This window comes from Pelecanus crispus, chromosome 5 (genome assembly GCF_030463565.1).
Source record: "Pelecanus crispus isolate bPelCri1 chromosome 5, bPelCri1.pri, whole genome shotgun sequence".
Classification (NCBI taxonomy): domain Eukaryota; kingdom Metazoa; phylum Chordata; class Aves; order Pelecaniformes; family Pelecanidae; genus Pelecanus; species Pelecanus crispus.
Genome location: NC_134647.1, coordinates 24,307,699 through 24,326,164, shown reverse-complemented (window position 1 = coordinate 24,326,164; position 18,466 = coordinate 24,307,699). Strand labels below are relative to the sequence as shown.

Below are 18,466 nucleotides of genomic sequence, written 5' to 3'. Positions count from 1 at the left end.
TGGGCGCCCCGCAGGCCCCGCGCCGCACAGGCGCCGCCACGGGGAAGCCCCAGCTTGGGGCCGAAACTTGCGGCTTCCCCCCTTCCGGGCAGCGCGGGGCGCCCGGGCCCCTCCGCCCCGCCGAGCCGCGGTGCGTGCGGCGGGGTCCGGCCCGGGCCCGGCCTCCCCCGGGCGGCAGCAAGGGCTGGGCGCTGCCCCCTCCCCCGCCGCCTGGCCCGGCCCGGCCCGGCCCGGGACGGCCGTTGGCGGGAGGGGCGGGCAGCCCGGCGCGGGGGGGGGGGGGGGGGGGTGCGCCCGCCGCCGCCGCCGCATCCCCCGCCGGAGCCGCCAGGTCGGTGCCCGGGCGGGCGGCGGGGGGCAGCCGGGTCCGGGCGTCCCGGCGGACACAATGGGCTTTATCCCGCGGGGAGGTCTCGGGCGGCGATTCCCACCCCGGCTTCCAGATTCGTGTCACACGCCGGCGAGGCCCCGAGTTAATGAAAACTCCGTGTCTCTCTGCAGATGGCTCTCCGGATACCGCGGTCCGCGCTGGGGATAATACCCGATGTGGCCATTTACGCGCTGTGATTTCTTTCTCTCCACGTATACTCCCCTGCACTCCATTTCAACGCGAGCGGGGAGGCTGGCTGAGTGAAAGGCTGCTTTTCGGATCTTGTGTGGGATCTGCCCTGCCTGGTGTTGGAGAGTGGAAGCTTTGTGCCTGGGAGCCGTCCTTCCCATTCTTCTTCAGGAGTCGAGGGAGCTCGCTCTCTGACAATGATGAAAACCGAAGGCAAAGGGGAAAGGACTTTAAGAAGTGCTTCTCCGCACCGAAATGCCTATAAATCCGATTTCCATGCTATCAAATGCTCTTTCGATGGTGTAAACAATCCTGAAAACGCTTCCAACAAAACAGGCTTGCATCAGAAGCTGAGCGCCTCTTCCAATGGAGGGGGAAATGACCCACACAGTCGAGGGAGAGCTGCCACTTACGGCAATAGAGTGCACAAGATCAAAAATATGTTTCTGCAAATGGGAGGCTCTTCTTCCACACCCTCTTGTGAAAGCAGTCCACCTGCTGAGACCAAATTAATCAGCCGGGCCACAGCAGCAGAGTACGTACCTTCGCCAGGTAGCCCATCTTTCCTCATTGTCCAAAAAAATAATCTTCTTAATACAAGTACCAGCCCCTGCAGCAGTCCTGTGGATTCACTGTCTGTGCCTTCTGCTGCCGACAAGGTCATCCGTAGCAACGATGAGGCAGACTTGGACAAAGTTGCCCTGGCAGAAAAATTTTCGGAGACCAGGAAGCTATTTGAGAGAAATATAAAACAACAGAGCTCAGTGGACAGATATTCCCCCAGCAAATGTGAAAGAAGTGAGGATAAGAGGAGACACGGTTCAGCTTCTGATTGCAGCAGTGTGGTGGACCACTTCAGTTTTAATACAGAAGCGAGTCTTCCAGTTGCGCTGGAGAAAGTTGAAAGTCAAGGTAATGAGGAGTTGAAGCAGCAACATCCCAATAGTGGTTCCAAATCCTCCTTCCTGAATGCAGGGCCCATTTCTAGGAGGCTGGAAAGCTTTCTGGGTGACAGCGATACTGAAGAATCCAAAGAAATTTCCAAAAATGATTGTGCTCCAAATCAGGACCCTTTGAGAGGCCACCACAGTTTGGATTCATCTGCTGTTGCTGAAGGATGTCCGGAGAAGGCTGTGTCCACCAAAGTGCCTGTGATCCTGGGAGATGAGCCAAGCGAGGCACTTGGAAAAGACAAAAGAGAGCAACTGGTACTTGAGAGAAGCCTATGGGATGTGGGCAGTGTGTCTGGTCAGGAGGCTCAGCGGAGATCGGATAGTGTTCTCTCCCAGGTTTCCCCCACGGAGGGGACTTGTGCAGAGCTGGTTGTACAAAATGAAACCTCAGGGCATGAAAAAGAAGGTTTGGAGAAAGATCACGTTGTTCAAGAGGATCAGGCGCTCCGACGCCAAGTACAGGAAGGGAAGAGGAGTGATTACTCCTTGGAGGTGGTAGAAGAGTTTACGGAAGGCAGTGAGACCAGTCGGGAAGAAGAAGATGGGATGTCTGTGAGAGATGGTCCAGTTACACGAGTTCAGGATGTTCTAGAGCAAGAAAGGGATACTGAAGAAGAGGAGCAAGCAGTGGAAAAGCAGAGCGAGAACTTCAGTGCTTTTGGAATAGAGAATGCAGCTTTTGATGATGACAGGGATATAGAGCCAGAAAACCAAGGGCCTGAAGGCAAAGGAATTTTGGAGGGAGAGGAGGAGTATATGTATGACAGTGAATATGAGGAGTTTCCTGGACTTTCTGAAGAGGAAGATCCTGAGCCAGACCGAAAAGTCAAGTTCTCAACAGCTCCTATCAAGGTAAGACCATTTGAATTTTCTTTATTTTTTACTGTTTTGCAGTCAAAAATACTCAGGAAGTAAATTTTTGTGGTGGTTTTTTTCAGAGCTCTAAAAACACTTTAAAAAGTGTAAGCTTATGGCTTTTATTCAAAACTGAGTGAGAGAGAAGTTATAGATTAGTCACAAGTGATTTTTTGAATCACAGCTTTGTATGATAGCGCAGTGAAATGTGAGATTTTACTCACTGGACATTTTCAGGAACACTGAACTTTTAGGAATAGATGCAAACACATGACCTTTAATACTTGCCTTCATTTGTTTAAAATTGAGGCATTGCATTAGGAAGGATTTTTTTCAGTTTTACTTTTTGTAGAAAAGTTTTAAAAAAACAAAAAAAAAACCCTAGCAAACCTTCAGATTCAACTTCAGACGTGTTTTCAGAATTAACTGTGAGAAAATATCAAATGACTGGTTCCTGTTTAAGATGTTAGAATTCTAATAACAACTTTTTTTTTTTTTTTAAATATTGGCTTGGTGAACATGCTGTAGGAGTGTTAACATGAACATTTTGGAGCGAGGTAGTTGTGGAAGTAGAAGTTACAGGGCAGACTGGATAATGAGGAGTAGTCTAAGTTACCATGCTAATAAATTAAAAAGATTTAGGTGTCTGATCTTCCCTCATCAAAAATACCCACAAAATAAGTCATTCCACAGCTCAAACTGTGTTTACCCATAGTCTCGTTGCAGACTTCAGTTATTGTAGTCCCTCTCAAAGTTTGGGAGGAGAATTGGGAGGTGCAGATCAGGGTGGAATGGGAAACTGTCCAGGCTTTTTCAAACATACTTTTCTTCTACTACTACATGAATGAAAAATACTGTCTTTAATAAACGATTTTTACACTTTGTTCATACAGAGTCAGGACTCACTTTTACCAATCAGAGGGATGCAAAAATTCTGTTGACTCCTGTACTTCCTGCAGTGGAAAGCTGTAATTTCCCAGTTTGCTAAACACACACCAGTGCTGTACCCCAGAAAATGGTTTGGGTGTGGCAAAATAGGAGTTTTGTTGCATGTGGTTTTTTAGAGTCTCTCCATAGACAGGCTGACTTTATATGGCTTTCTTGTAGTTGATGCTGCTTTAGTGGTGGCCTGGAGCACTGAAAGGGGGAGTGCCGCTGTTGGAAACTGGATAATGAGTCTGGTGAGGGCTGTGAGAGAGCCGGAGGGGCATCAGTCCATTTCCCCTCGCATTTGTGCACTGAGTATCTGAGGAAAGTGCTGTGTAGAGTCTACTGTAAATGCGTGTGCATTGAGTGGCTGCTGGTTTCCTGCTGTAGGCAGGGTTTTACTGGTCATTGCTGAAATCCTACTGAAGCAGTGGCTGTAACAGACTTTTCCTGCTTCTCTGTTATGTCTGCGCCAGACTTAGTTCAAAGCTTTAGTAGAAACCTTTGTGCCAACTGTGATGGAAGCTCTTGTGTAGACAAAACTCAGTTTTCGGTAACTAGCACTGTTCAATTACAGCTGCTTTTCTGAAAGCCACAGGAACCAACCTGTACCAGATTAGCAATTACACAACTGAGAGATGAACAGTTAGTAGCAACTGTTAGCAGTTTTCCATTAAAAATAACCTAGTTCTTGCCATAATGCCCCACTCGGATTGACAGAATAAACTGTACTTAATAGCAATATGGCCAGTGAGCTTTCTTTTTAAGGCCCTAAAATTGAAGCTTGTGATACTTGCCTTCCTTTATCTCTTTTCAGTGAAACTTGACTATATCTTTCCTATAACGGTATAGGGATCTCTTTCTGTATGTGATTTTCAATAGCTTTTTCCCCCTCTGTTCCTTATGCCTAAGTGACGATTTCTTTCCCCTTGTGTGCCTTTTGTTTCATATTTTTTATGACACTTAGTGGGAATGAGTCTTGGTATATGGTTTTCAGCTTTTGTGCACTATAAAATAAAGAATTCCAACTTTTTTTGCACTTACCCCAAATCTTTTTTTTAGTAATGTACCGTTAATATCTCATTAACTTTTTAGAAAATCCCACTTTTACCTCATAGAAGGAAATGTCTCTTGTTTGGCTCTATGCATAGATTTTAGTAGATTCTTAAATTGGAAGAGAAAAAAATAATCCTGAGCGGTAGCAAAAGGTTATTCCTGGTCCCCATCACAGCTTAGAGCGGTGCCATAGTGAGAAATGTATCCTAGTAGCTTCTTTTTTCAGCTTTATTAGAGTAGTAAGTTTGACTGAAATGTGAGCGCTGTTGCAGACATCCATTGCCACCAGAGGAGAAGGTCTGTGTTTCTCCTCCTCTCAGACGCTCCTGAGAGAGGCCAGGCTGGCCTTGGCGTTCTCGCCATTTTCCTTCTGTACCTCTGTAGTGATTACGAAGAAATCATCTCTGTCTTTTGCAGTTGCTGTTCAGCAGGTGTCTGATAGAGTTGGAGAATTCATAACATTCAGAAGGTGTTTGGGCAAGAAAAAGCGCATTCTCAGATCATCAAGGTTCTGCAGTGGTGGAGCTCTGACCATTGTGCTTGGTATACATACATACAAAAGGGAAGTTGGACATGTGTAGGTAGTGGATGTAACTTACAGGCACCCTAAAAACAGTATTTATGCCGCAGCAGCAAAGAGAACTTGACTGATACCTCTGTTTCGAAGTTTGTAGTTGGTTGTAAAATTGGCAAGGCTCTTGAGTAAAAGGAGGAGACTGTGGAGCTCCCAGGGATGTATAGGGCGGCTAACGCTGTTAGCACTGCGTCTGACCCATGCTAGTGATCCGTAATTGTTGACATCTGTAGCAGGGCTTAAGAACATAATTTGATCTGATAATGTCAGGAAAGATGGAACATAATTATGCAAATACTCCATTATTTTGAGTTTCCCTGTGCCTGTGAAAATAAGCATAGATGAGACTTTTGAAAATAAAGGTTTCAATTCCGTGGAAGCTGGTGATAAATGAGGTCTGGGAAGATTTCTTGCTTGCCGCCAGTGACCTGACTCTAAGTTCTGCTGCTGTTTGATCTCTGCAGACCTTAAGGAACATTATGTCTCCGTTGCTTGTTTTTCCTACAGTAGTGAAGAGAGTGATACTGTACAGTTATTAGCAGAGGGTCTGTGTTATGGTACATGAGCTATTTTTAGTCTCTTGTTGCCACATATGAAGCCTTTAAGGAATGTAAAGCACACTCAGCTGTCCAAGGTATTTGCAAGGGAACTGAATTTGTCTTTGTCTTGAAGTTTTCTGCATAAACTGTGTAAATAATCAGCATTACAGACAGTGCAAATAACGTCAGGTAACTGTGCTGTCATCCCTTTATATTTCACTTTGCTTTTGTAATGTAGAGATTAAACTTGCTTTCAATTATGTGATTACCTTGAAAGGCTTTAATTAACATAAATGTAATGACTGAGTGCTGTTTGACATCTGTAATTTTGAAACTTTCTGTTGGGAAAACAAAGCCCAGTTGCCAAATTGACTTCTTGAGATGGTTTTACCTCTGACTGTATGAAACTTTGTCCTCAAAACCTTTAATAGCACTGTGACTAACTTCTGCAATGATTTATGATCCTTAGAAATTCTGTAGCTCAGGTAAACTGAAAAGATTAGTACAGCTGCTATTTGCTTCCGTAAGTCTGTTTAATTAGCAGTGTTAGCCAGTTTATGTTGCATGGGAGTGTCTGTTCCTAGCTTTTTGTGAATCATACTTTCTTTTAAGATTGTTAAGTCAAGAACACAGTTTTAAAACAAAAAAAAGAAAACCCAAACCTTCGTAAAGGCTTTACTTCTATATTTGTCACAGTTGAGCAGAAGTTTAAACTTATTTCTTAAATAAGGAAACTGAAAGCAGTTTCATAGCTTGTGTGTTGTCCTAGCCAGCCAACTATCAGCTGCTTCCGAGAGAATATGGAAATCCTTCATAATATTGCCATTTGTCTTGCCTATCAGAACAGAGCTGTTTTATGTATAGCTGGGACACAAACAGTAATCTTGTTCAGGCTGGCATACTCTTCAATCTTTTTAGTACAGAACTGCTTACTGTGGAAGTTAATGAAGCAGTAAATGAAGATACACTTGAATTAGATTTCCTGTATAACAGTGTATCTGTAAATGCTTACCACTTCTAGGAGATGGACAGTTTTTCTAGGTCAAAGTGTAGTCTCCTGAACACTGTTTTAACAAAATGTTGCATAGTGCTTCAGCTTCAAACATCCTCTGATTTTTGAACTGTAACTTCTATACTTACCATGTCATACACAGAAAGGGATGCAAAATACACTAACTGGTGGAAGATACCCAAACCTTGGAGTTTCTTCAGTAATTAGAGGATTGATGACTGCATAAATGGTCAATTGTTTGCCAGCCTTTGGTCAAGCACTTCAGTAAAATACTTCTGTGGCACTAAGAAACAAGTATGTGACATGGATGTAGGTTGATCTAGGAAAACAGAGATTTGATTTGAGAGTAGATTTAAACAAAATTGACTTGTTTGAGGGAAGTCATCTGCTTTTTTTCTTGACACAAATAATGTAAGTGTATTTCCATCACGCTTTGTTTGGGATCTTTTGCAGTGACAATTTGTAGTAACTCACGGATTTTGTTTTGGAGCTCTGTTTATCACTTGCATCAGCATTACAATGTTTGTAACTTAACATCGTAACAACTTTTCTTCATGTTTTTATCTCGAACTTAAACTCTCCGTGGTACTTTTCGGTGACTCTTCACAAAAAGTAACCCTGTTGTATTCTGCCTGCATCTGAGAGCATGGCATTTCCTGCTGGCTAACTTAACACTATGAGATATTAAAAACACAGATATTAACTGGAGGAAGAAGGTACATATTTTCACACACGTGTGAAAGTTTTGTTAATTTGGGTTGGGTTTTTTTTTTGAGGAAAGAGAATCTTTAAACGGTTACTGAAATTTCAGTTTTCATAAAAGTTAAATGTTTATTAAGCCTAAATGCATTTAATTCTGCATATAGATTTACCTGGTTTTAGAAAGTTCGGTATCCAGTACTTCTGATGCCTTTCTTCTGGTCCTTGTTATGTTTTGATTCCATGACCTTTGTTCAGCTCTCCAGAAAGAAGCACTTTCAACTCAAGCTTTATTTGGCTTCTGTTTTGATTTTTAGGAAATATTTGATGCGTAAGTTTTACAATGGTAGATTGATTTGGCCTTTCAAGAGGTTTTGGATGAGGGTCCAGTGCCAGGGTGTGAAGCTGTAGAGCACAAACCTAAACCAGAACAGAAAAAGCAAAGAATTTCTTTTTATATCCTGGTTCACTGCTGGAGCAGCTGGACTCTTTACATTAATATCTCAGTGTATTTCTAACTGAATTATTTCCCTGAATGCAGTTATGCGACATACTAGCTGCCCTGTTTGATGTACTTGACAATGCTATAAAACTACAGACAAATAAGAGAATGCTGAGGTTATGGGTGTCAGGTGAGGTGACAGTGAGGATGGACAGGTGATAACCTGTCCTTTTTCAGTCCCTCCAACTTCTGCCTTCCTAGCAGTTTCGCCTGGATTTGACAGGAGAGAGATTTTTAAAGGTATTTTTAAAATACTGCTTGGTTTGGGGAAAATTAGCACTTGTATCAGAGTTGCAGATTCATGCACTCACTGATGGCAGGGCTGCAGCTTTAGTTTAAGTTAATTGTTCTTTAATGTTAGCTGATTGCTATGCATGTCCAGCCTGTGCTGTGTTTTGCTCTGAAAATAGCTGTGGGGAACAGGAGGTAGGAAGGGGGGTGAACAGGAGGCGCTTGAGGGTTTTATGGGAGAAACACCAAGGAGGTGGCAAAGGTCAGCAAAGATAAGCAAATTTATAGGAGACAAGTTCATTACCTCAACAGTTAAGCTGCTGAAAGGTTCAGCATCTTTTTGATGATGATTGCTGTTATTAGCACCTGAGAATACTTAACTTTGTCTGTTCATTCTTTATCAGTCTGTAGCTGAAACTTGTTTGTAGTTTACCTTTTGAAGATGGAAAAAATAAATTATCCCTTTTCATATCATTCAGTCCAGCCAGGTGGACTATTTTTGTGTTCATTGTTATTCTTTTGAAGTTCCTCTTACCAATCTGCTTGCTATTTCGATTTGTTCAGGTCAAGATTTTTGGTTTGGTGAATACTAAATAAATACACGTCTAATTCTTCTGGATTTCCAGGTTTAAATTGGTGGTACCAAGGCACCTGTGAAGTTTATGGATGTTCATAATTGAATCACTGTCTTTGTATATAAAGTCTTTCAGGAGCCAAGATTTTTGGGGGGTGCTCCCCTTTTATGTGGTATTATGAGTAGTTTTTGCCTCTTCTGGCAAAAACTCTATTTATTTGGAGTCTTTCGGTCTCTTTGTCAGTGAGAGCACAATGCCACCTCAACTGAGCTGGTGGTGGAGTGCAAGCAGGTCACAGCAGAGCTCCGCTGCCACGGAGGGAGAATGTGGATTGCCTCTCAACTTCTGCTCTGAATGTTTGAAATGAAATATAATCAGTGCACCGAATCTGAATGGATGCTTTTCTCTCTCTTCAGTATTTCTTTCACTGGAATTTAAAAATGAAATACCTGAAAGTGCAAGTGTTTCTCCTTCTGGAGCAGGTAGCATAACCTGACTGAAACAGATACCATATTGTCTTTCTTGCTCTCTAGCTCGATCCAGTGCCTTTGCTACTGCAGTGAAATACAGAATCAGAGAATGAATTTTACTGATTTTATTGAGAATTAAGTAGAGAATAGTGAGACTGGTAAAAAACTGGTTTATTTGTGATGAAACTGTCTGAAACTGTCTGTACTGTAGCTCTGAAGCAAGGTTGCACTTACGCCTTTATGTAGACTGACTTGGTTGGAGTTTTTGATTAAGCCAATGCAGAGCTACAGGATCAAGTGCATAAGTGTGCACAGCCTGTCTGTCCACCTGTTTGGTAACAGAAAATTCTACATTGAATGTAATGGCTTATAATATTACCTGTTTAACAGTTACCAACTGTTGTGAATACTTTTTGAAGAAGAGGAAAAGTGTAAGTCTTTAAAAAAAAATTTTAAAAAGTAAGCAAGGTATTTCTGTCTGCCTATTAAATGATTTGATAGCATGAATTGACTTAAATCAGGTATAGTCACTTTTCACTTAAAATATAACAAATAGTGGTAATAAAATACTAACCATGTAGCTTTCGGAAACAGAGGGAAGAGAGGGTAGCAGTAATGAGCTGTCTACTTTAACTGAGGAGGGAGATTGTAAGAGTAAAGGGTAAAGTGTACCTTATACTTCAGTCCTACTTCGGTGCTACTGTTTCAAATGATTATTCATGTTTGCCTGGGCACTTCACATTTTGGCAGGCATCGCAAAGGCGCTTGATTTGAAAAGCTGAAACTGTTCACTATTAGATAATTTTCCCTGGGCTCTAACTTGTGTTTTGAATGTACAGCTTTACTGAGTGCCAGTGAACTCCAATATTCAAAGTCAGAATTGTGTTTCAGACGAAACCTGAACCAACTGGTGTAGTCATTGCTGGGTGCGGTGCCCAGGCAGGGGTGGCAGTAACACCCCAGTGCCTCTCAGCTGTCAAGTGTTGCTTTTACTGCCTGTGCAGGTGCTGTGAGGCTTTCCAGCAAATACCGCGGTATTACATGAGAATTTTAAAGTGATGTTGGTGCTGCTTCCATTCCAATTAGTTGGGAGCCCTTCTGGGCAGTTAATGATTTCTCAGCCTTACTGTGTAATTACTTTTGTAACGCTCTGCTTTTGATCGGGCACAAACAAATCTATCTACTAGAAACTAATATGGGAGCAGAGGTCTTTGGGACCTGTTTTATGACACCGTAGCAGTTTCATGCAAACGCGTGGTAAATTAGCGTCTCTCTTCTGAAGAGTTTACCCCTTAGAAAATTAACATTCTGCTAAAACAAACATAGTTCTTAAGTAGAGCTTTTTATGTGCTGCTAAGAGTTTGAATTAAGAGAGGTTGTGGTCGTTTTTTTTGTGAGAATGCTGTGTTCTGTGATGGCACTAAGATGATATAATGGAGTTTTTTAGTTCTGTATGGTAAGAAGAAACGAACGGTAGGATTCTTTAGACAGTAGGCTGCGTTGGGTTTTTTTGAGCACTGATCTTGATGATGTTGATATTAGCATCTTCATAGAAGGAGGTAAACTGCGTTTTGCATTCAAAAAGTGATTCATTTTCCTGGTGTGAAGAATTCAGTTTATTCTGTCTCCAAATAAATACATTTGCTCTCCAAGGACTAAGTATATATTTGAAAAATTCCAGTTATGTATCTTAACAATTTAATTCAAATAATCCTTAAAAATTCAGCCCTCTGTTAGAACTTTTTTGGATTCAGATTATTTTTGTTCATTCTGAAAAGAGGCCTTGAGTGTAAAAAGAAATTCCTTTTTCCAATAGCAGGGCTTTTCATCATTTATTGGCTTGAGTAGATCCAGAAGTTACTAATGTTAGGTCAAGCTTCTGGATATATAACAAGCCGTGGTAAAAGGCTTGTAAAATTCACATGGTTTCCACAGTAAAATTCATCTAGTTTTTGCTACGTTGAGACAATAACTTGTGTTTGCTAAAGCATATATTTTAAAAATATCACTTGCACACTAATAATTTTATGATCTCTGGCTAGCAGTGGCTTTTAAATAGTAAGATTAGAATTTCTTTTGTCCCTAATGCGTTTGATTCAGTGACTAAACCCCGCCAGACACAGTGCAGAGATGAACTGTGTTTAGCTTTCTCATCAATCTTCTAAACTGTGCAACTTGTAACTTACATTATTTATTATCCACATTTTAACTGTGTTTAATATTACTTTTGCTACTTGGCAAGAAGAACTTGCTGAGCAGATCTGTGTTTTCTGTATTAGTATCAACAATTTTACTGTTTCTGTCTCATAAAAGATGAATACTATGTTATGATTCCACATGCACACAATAAAAATTTCTGCCTTTTGCCTTGACTCTTTGGGCAGTAGGTTTCTTAGAGTGCTCTTGCTTTTCTCTTTGTTATTGCAGTGTTTGCCTTCTGGTTATGTATCAGGTTTGCTTTTCCTCTATTTGTAAATTCATGTTTTTCCTCAAAATTATTTTTCTGAAGTCAGTGGTTTTTTTTCTTATTATTGTGAAACAGCTTTATCTTGTCCTAATTGTGGCATTATGGTTTTTAGAATATTACCTTAAATGTTCTCACACGCTTCCCATCTGCAAATTTAAGAGGAAAAGTATGAATTCTTTCTTTTAGTGGATTAGCCAGAATTGATTTCAGATAGTTCTGTTTGTGTTTTTTTTCTCAAAGAGCTAGTGTGCTTAAATATCAGTAGCCTTCATTTGCATGCATATGTTTATGCTATTATTATCGTATGTATAGCAATTCTAAACATCACTGGAATCTAACCCACCATTAATTTTTAATTCTATGATCCATTCCTGGCAGATGATCAATCCTCATGATCAGTTTTGTGTCAAAATGGGCAAATTCCATGAGACTCGCAAGTACAATGCTATGACATTCGAGTTGGAAAAATATTTAATAATTTTTAGAAATTCCAGAGATATTTTAGTGCTGACAGCCTAAGACTTGCAGCATATGTAATGCAGTGTGTTAAGATGGTATGACTTCGTTTCCCCCAGATTTCCAGCGCTTTAGAAATGGTTGTGTAAGGAACTGGTCATCCCTTTGCTGATGTAATTCTTCAGTAGATAGTTACAACTTGCATCATCTCCTGCTTTGTGAGTTAGACCACTGAGTTATAAAGAATCAAGAAGATACAGTTGTCAGTGTCTCCAAAATGGACTACTACCGTTCTCCACATTTTGCTCATTCATCCATTTGGTGGTTAGTGATCTTTAATGTTTTAGTCATTAATACTAGATCATACATACACTTCTAAATAAGCAAACTTGATTTTTTTAATGGCCCAATATTTGATTCATTCTCAAAAACTCAAATATTGTCATTAAAAATTTAACGTTTGTCCACTCATGAACTTTTTTTTATTAGTAGTTTAAAATTCATCTTGCTGTTATAACTTGACTATATTTTTTGAGTGATTGATTTTTCTATTGGAATGGAAAGGAACCAGACCAGATGGGTTTTGTTCCAAAGGAAGAATAGTGCTTTGTGAAACCCTAAAGCTTCTACTTCATAGCCTATTTACTGATTTGGGGGGGGTGAGGAGGGGGATTAATTTAAGAACTTGGCCACCTTTTTCTGATAGAGTAAGAATACTTGATACCATTTGCGTAGTTTTCTTTGTCTATTTTGTAGATTTTTCTGTCAAGTTTATGGAAGACAGATACCCTAAGTGCAACCTTTGTTGTCTTTCTGTGTCCAGTTGTTGCCCACTGGTGTCTGTATGATAGTCCAAAGGAGTTTAGTAGTTTGTTTACCTTTATGCAAGACTGAGGAAGAACAGGTTTTCAGGAAGGTTCTTTTATTGGGGGAAACATAAGACTTCAAGAATGGGTTTCTTCCTTCCATTTCAGCCAAGTGGATCTAATCTTGCTTACTTACTGGACTGCTGTACAGCCATGCCATGTTTCTGGAGTAGCTGTTTTGCAGGATTTGGCGAAGAGTTTGTGAAACTGTCCTCCAGCTGCAGTCTGGAGGTGAAGCAGTAAGGTCCCCATGGGAAATACTGAGTTATATCAGTTGCTTTTTTGTAATCTGTTTCAATAACCGTTTTCCTTTGTCTGAGGCTACTGCCATGCAGAGCTGACACCATATACTAACGGATATAAATTCACTGGGAAAATGTTAATTACAGCTAATTACAGTTAATTCTGTCTTATTTACATGATTGCAGCTACCTGTCTAGGTAGTCTTAGTAGGAAAATGCAAAAGTTGGAAAAACTTAGTAGGCCAGTATAAATTAACTTTGTGTCACCACTGCGCGTTGTTGATTAGGGAGATGGCTGCTGCAGCTACAGTCCATAACTGGTTTTTGTCTTACAGTGATGTTGAGTAAAACACTCAGTGCCTGGAAAAACTTCAGCAGATAAACCTTGTTTTTCAGATAAATGGGGGTTGGTGTATTATTTTTTCTTTTTTTAACTTATGAATTTAAATGCAATTAATGAACATGCTGATAAGTAAAATTAACCCTGTTAGGTGTAGCTCATTCTTCCTTTCTAGATTTCTGTCTTAATTTGTATTGTTTGTTTATCTTTTATTTGTAACAATTCAGAAATTCAGCTGGAGTGATTACTAAAAATAGTAATGTATGTAATAAGGCATTTCCTTTTCCTGGGAAACTGTGTGATTCCCTTGCAAAATCAGAAAACTACATCTGTTTGAAGCACTGCAATTGGCAGATGGTGTGGGGGGAGGGAAGAAGAGAGGAAGAAGGATTTGGGGGAATGTAGTCCTAAAAAAAAAAAAAAAAAAAAAGGTAACACAAGTAACACTGTGTCAAAGAGGAGATGACTGATTTCCTTGACTGATTTCTTTTAACTGTTTGGTGCATTTACAACACAAAAAGCATTTAAGGAATTGTTTTGAAACTTCTAAAATGTTACTTCTGTGCAAGCTGGAAACTGTCTTACAGCAGCAGTATTTATTAAATTCATGGTTGTTTAGAAAATGGGATCTCTAAAAATACCACTTTAATTTCCTTACTGATTTTCTTTCAATTATGTCGTGTTTGGAAGGGGGTGGGAAAGCACTAAAAAAAGTTTTCTGTTACCTTTCTTAGGTTTTCAGTACTTACTCAAATGAAGACTATGATAGACGTAATGAAGAAGTTGACCCTGTGGCAGCCTCAGCTGAGTATGAACTTGAGAAAAGGGTGGAAAAAATGGAAGTGTTTCCTGTGGAAATTGAAAAAGGTGCAAATCAAACATTGAACATTTGCAAGAGATGCTATGTGCACAAAAGATAAAACAATTTTAAACTGTATTTTCCCTGAATTTAGGTCTTGAGTTTTTGAATGTGTGTTCAGGCTTTCATTTGTAGCTAGTTCTGTTGAATTTAGTGAACTTTAACTGGACAGGCCTCTACTAAGTTCAAATCATCATACTTAATTGAAGTTAGGAAAGCTACATTACTGAGTGACAAATCTGCACCAAAATATATACAATTCATAAATCTTGCTATCTCCTCCGGATATCATGAAGCTTTGAATCTAACAGGCAGTCATAACTACAAAACATAAAGGCTTTAAGTAGTATCTAGATAGAAAATATGTTTTTGTTGTCTTTTAAGTGAATTTTCATATCCTTTGTGTGAAAGGACTTGAAACACTTTGAAACAGCTTGCTACTGCTCAGTCTTATGTCTTGTGTTATGTGGCTAATGTTTGATTTTTTGAATCCCTTAGGTGACAGTGGTCTGGGTATCAGTATTATTGGAATGGGAGTTGGTGCTGATCAGGGACTGGAAAAACTAGGTATTTTTGTAAAAACAATAACAGATGGCGGAGCTGCTCAGAGAGATGGACGGTGAGTTTTTCATTGAATTGATTACACTTTTTATAAGTTTCCAAGTGAGCCAAATGGTTTTCATTGGATATGCTAAATAATGTGAATAAAAGTACAAAAGCTGAATGCAGCTGAATAAATGTTACATTTCTGCTTTATGTTAATTTTTTTAAAAATTGATTTTTTAGTTAATATAGGATGCTTTTGCAAAATAAGTGTAGGTCTGCTTACAGCATATATGAGAAAAGCTTAGAATGTGCCCATGTGTAACAGTGGCACAAAATCATGTTGACACCCCAGGACACCAATCAATGTGCAAAGAGTATAAAAATATCAAGGCAAATACCATGTAAATTTTAATTAGTGATCTGCATAGTAATGGAGGATCAGGAGATTGGTTTTAAGCAATTAATTTCTTGGTACTCAGAATTTCTCATTATAAATACTAAGGAATTTTAAGTGATACTTGTCATGTCAAAAATCTGTCAAGCCAAAATATTTTTCTTGAACTGATAGCTAAGCATTTATTTATTTTGCAGAATTCAAGTAAATGATCAGATTGTTGAGGTTGATGGCATAAGTCTAGTGGGAGTTACTCAGTTCTTTGCAGCCACTGTATTAAAAAACACCAAAGGCACAGTAAGGTATGTATGTTTTCTATGAAATAATACTTTCTTTTTGTCATTTTTCATTAATGGAGGATACAAAACAATAATCTGAAAGTTTTACAAAGGTGTTGTTGAAGGCAACAGTATGGCAGACTGATTTCTTAAGCATATCTTAAGCTTTTTGCTGCAAGGTAATTTGTTTTTCTTCTGTAGATTTCTGATTGGGAGAGAGAAGCCAGGGACTCAGAGTGAAGTAGCCCGCCTCATTAGTGAGACCTTAGAGCAAGAGAGATGTCTGTATGAACAGCACTATGTTCATGATGATACAGAGCAGGTAAAACATCATACGTACTTACATACTTTTAAAGGTACATGATTATCACTACATGCAATAGCTTCCGCAAATGGAATAAATGCTTTTTTTGAATCAAATTGAAGCAAAAAAAGGATAAAACAGGCAACTTGTTTGTATTTTCTCTTTTTAACTTCATACATTACTATTACCACTACTTGCTATACTTCCAATTTATCAATAACCCAAAAGGTGTTTTTTAAGTATCAGCTGTGGCTTGTTTTGTGCGTGGCATACTTAGCTCTCTTTTGTGGAACTTTGATGAAGGTGTTTGTAAGTCATCTTTAAAACTTAGCATAGTTATAAGAAACCAAAAAGGAATAGTAACCAGTTGAGAAAAGTTTTGCAACTGTTTGGATTCCTTGATTGTGTGCTTTTGTTATTGCTGCTACCATAATGCAAAGCGTGTGCGTTACAGAATGTCATGATTTTCCCATTTTGTCAGGATGATGACTATGATGATGATGACGATACGTATGAGTCACATTTACATGGAAAATCTGTAGAAGTTTTTGATCTTCCTGAAAACGAAGATATCTGTTTACCACTGGATATGGATTCAGCGCAGTCTCTTCTTAAATTCAAAGAGGTGTGGTAGCAGTTTCTTAAACATTCTTTTTGATGCACTGGGGAGCATCTGAACCTTGTAAGATTTGGATATAATCTCATTCATGTCCCCCTCATTGTGGTTTTGGGTGTGTTTTCCCAGCATCACCAATAAAATTCTCTGGTAAATGCTCCTTGAAATGTAGGTCTTCTGTAATTTTCTGATCCCAGCTTCCCTATGCATATTTATATGAATGGCCCTTTGATTTAAATTAAATAATAATAATAAAAAAAAAAAAAGTCCTTGGAAACAGGCATTAGAACCCAACACCACTTCCCTCTTTGTTGTGGTGTCTGAACATTCCATTAAATAGATATGATGCTTCTCTTAGTTCTTCTTTGGCCCATTGTACTTTGCATTTATTTACTGCATAGTTAGAATGGCTTTAGCTGCGGGGTGTATGCCCATTCTGAATGGTCTCGAGTGCTGTGGTTAGGTGTTCTTCAGGAAGATAAGAAATACACTTCTAATCTCTTGCTCTAGTCCCTGAGGTCTTCTGGGAAATCCCTGTGTGCATAAAAGCACTTGATTCTGTAGATAGCCATGGTTTTGGCTTGGAAGGTTTTTTCAGGTCATCCCTTCTGGGGTTTTTTATTGTGTATTTTTTGGAAGTAATGAATTTGTAAACCCAGTAGGGTGTTCCAGACTGTGAATCCCAACTTAACATAATTGGAAAATTGGGTTCCCTTTTCCCAAGGTTTTTATAAAGGAGCATATTTGCTTTATGTCAGGTCTGTGGGATTTAGTCAGGGATTTAAGTGGTGCAGTCTTCGACATTTAGGGGTCCGGGCTGCTTTGGTAGATTTAAGTCCCTGTCATTTTCACTCTGGAGGAGAAAAATAGACTGCAAAGAAACTGTTTTGTCAGATGTCATTTGTACAGACATCAGCTTATTTTTATAAAGGATCAGTATTTTGCAGACCTCCTTAAGTTTGCTGTCTTGATAACACTGATGATGTCTTTGAGGAAGTTGAAATTTCAGGCTATTGATCAGTAGAGAATGTTTACAGTATTTCTAGGTTAGGAAGCATAGCAGCAGGCTACAGCATCTTTTCGTAAGCGCTGTATTTACTTGGGATACGATTAAATTCTCAGATAGAATCATTACTATGCTGTTATTAACATAATCTAAATAAAGGATAGTCATGGATTAATTTGTTTTAATCTGTGTGTTTGGTGCACTATGCCTTGCAAAAAAAAAAAAAAAAAAAAAGCCTCCAGGGTTACAGATGGAAAGTGAGATGCAAGAAATAACTAATGGTTGTCAAAAAAATGTGCTTTTGCATTCATATGTGTGCTGTTTTCTTAAGACTTGTTAACAATAATTTTATATTTGGCTTAGGTGTAGCTTTTATCCATTTCTAATAATCCTATGAAGATCTGTGGTGTAAAGTACAAGGCTTAATTTTAAAACAAATCAGCACATTTATTTGTAAGTGCTAAGTAAAAACTATTTAGTACTGTTAAATTTTTACTTGATTCTGTGTACCAGTTGTCATCATAAGTGTATTGCTGCCTTTTCATTCTACTGGCACATTGAAACATTATTTTAACCTTCTCTCTTTTCTTAATGTATAGACAACAATGTGGGATTTTTAACTATAGGTGGTCATGTATTGATTTTTGTAGCAAATAGAATACCCTGGAACTTTTGGGGGTTTAATTTGAGTTTAACTTTTTTTTCAGTGGAAGCTCATGATCACTTCTCCTGTAACTGACAAATAATTAAGTTGACTTTATGCTACTATAAATATGGTTTGAGAAAGAAGGGAATCATGGACAAATACTTAAAAACTAGCATTTCAAGTGTCATTTTGTGTATGCTTATACAATTTGTTTGTTTGTTTCAGCTACAATTAAAACATGCAGTAACAATAGCTGAAGTGAATCAACTGAAGGAGAAAGTAAGTTTTCAAAGAATCTTATTTGGTGAATTTTTTTTTTTTTAATTTTATTTTATTTCTACCTGCGAATTTTACCAAGAAAAGGATGAATGCAGCAGCAATCTGGTTTAGGCCTTAGGCCTTACACTCTATGTACTTTGTGTTATGCTAGACAGGCATTTCTAAGCTGAAGAGCTGTGCTCAAATTAAAAAAAACAAACAAACAAAAAACCCCA

At 39.1% G+C, this 18,466-nt stretch overlaps 1 protein-coding gene across 1 annotated transcript in view; it reads left to right on the top strand.

Annotated features, from left to right (window-relative positions):
• The first annotated feature begins 756 nt into the window (after window positions 1–756).
• Window positions 757–18,466, top strand: part of LOC104036516 (neurabin-2) — a 41,093-nt gene continuing 23,383 nt past the window's right edge. The window contains exons 1-7 of the mRNA XM_009490161.2: window positions 757–2,364; window positions 14,058–14,190; window positions 14,681–14,801; window positions 15,320–15,424; window positions 15,602–15,722; window positions 16,186–16,329; window positions 18,198–18,251. Of these exons, the coding sequence (XP_009488436.2) occupies window positions 757–2,364; window positions 14,058–14,190; window positions 14,681–14,801; window positions 15,320–15,424; window positions 15,602–15,722; window positions 16,186–16,329; window positions 18,198–18,251 (2,286 nt within the window). The remainder of the gene's footprint in view (window positions 2,365–14,057; window positions 14,191–14,680; window positions 14,802–15,319; window positions 15,425–15,601; window positions 15,723–16,185; window positions 16,330–18,197; window positions 18,252–18,466) is intronic.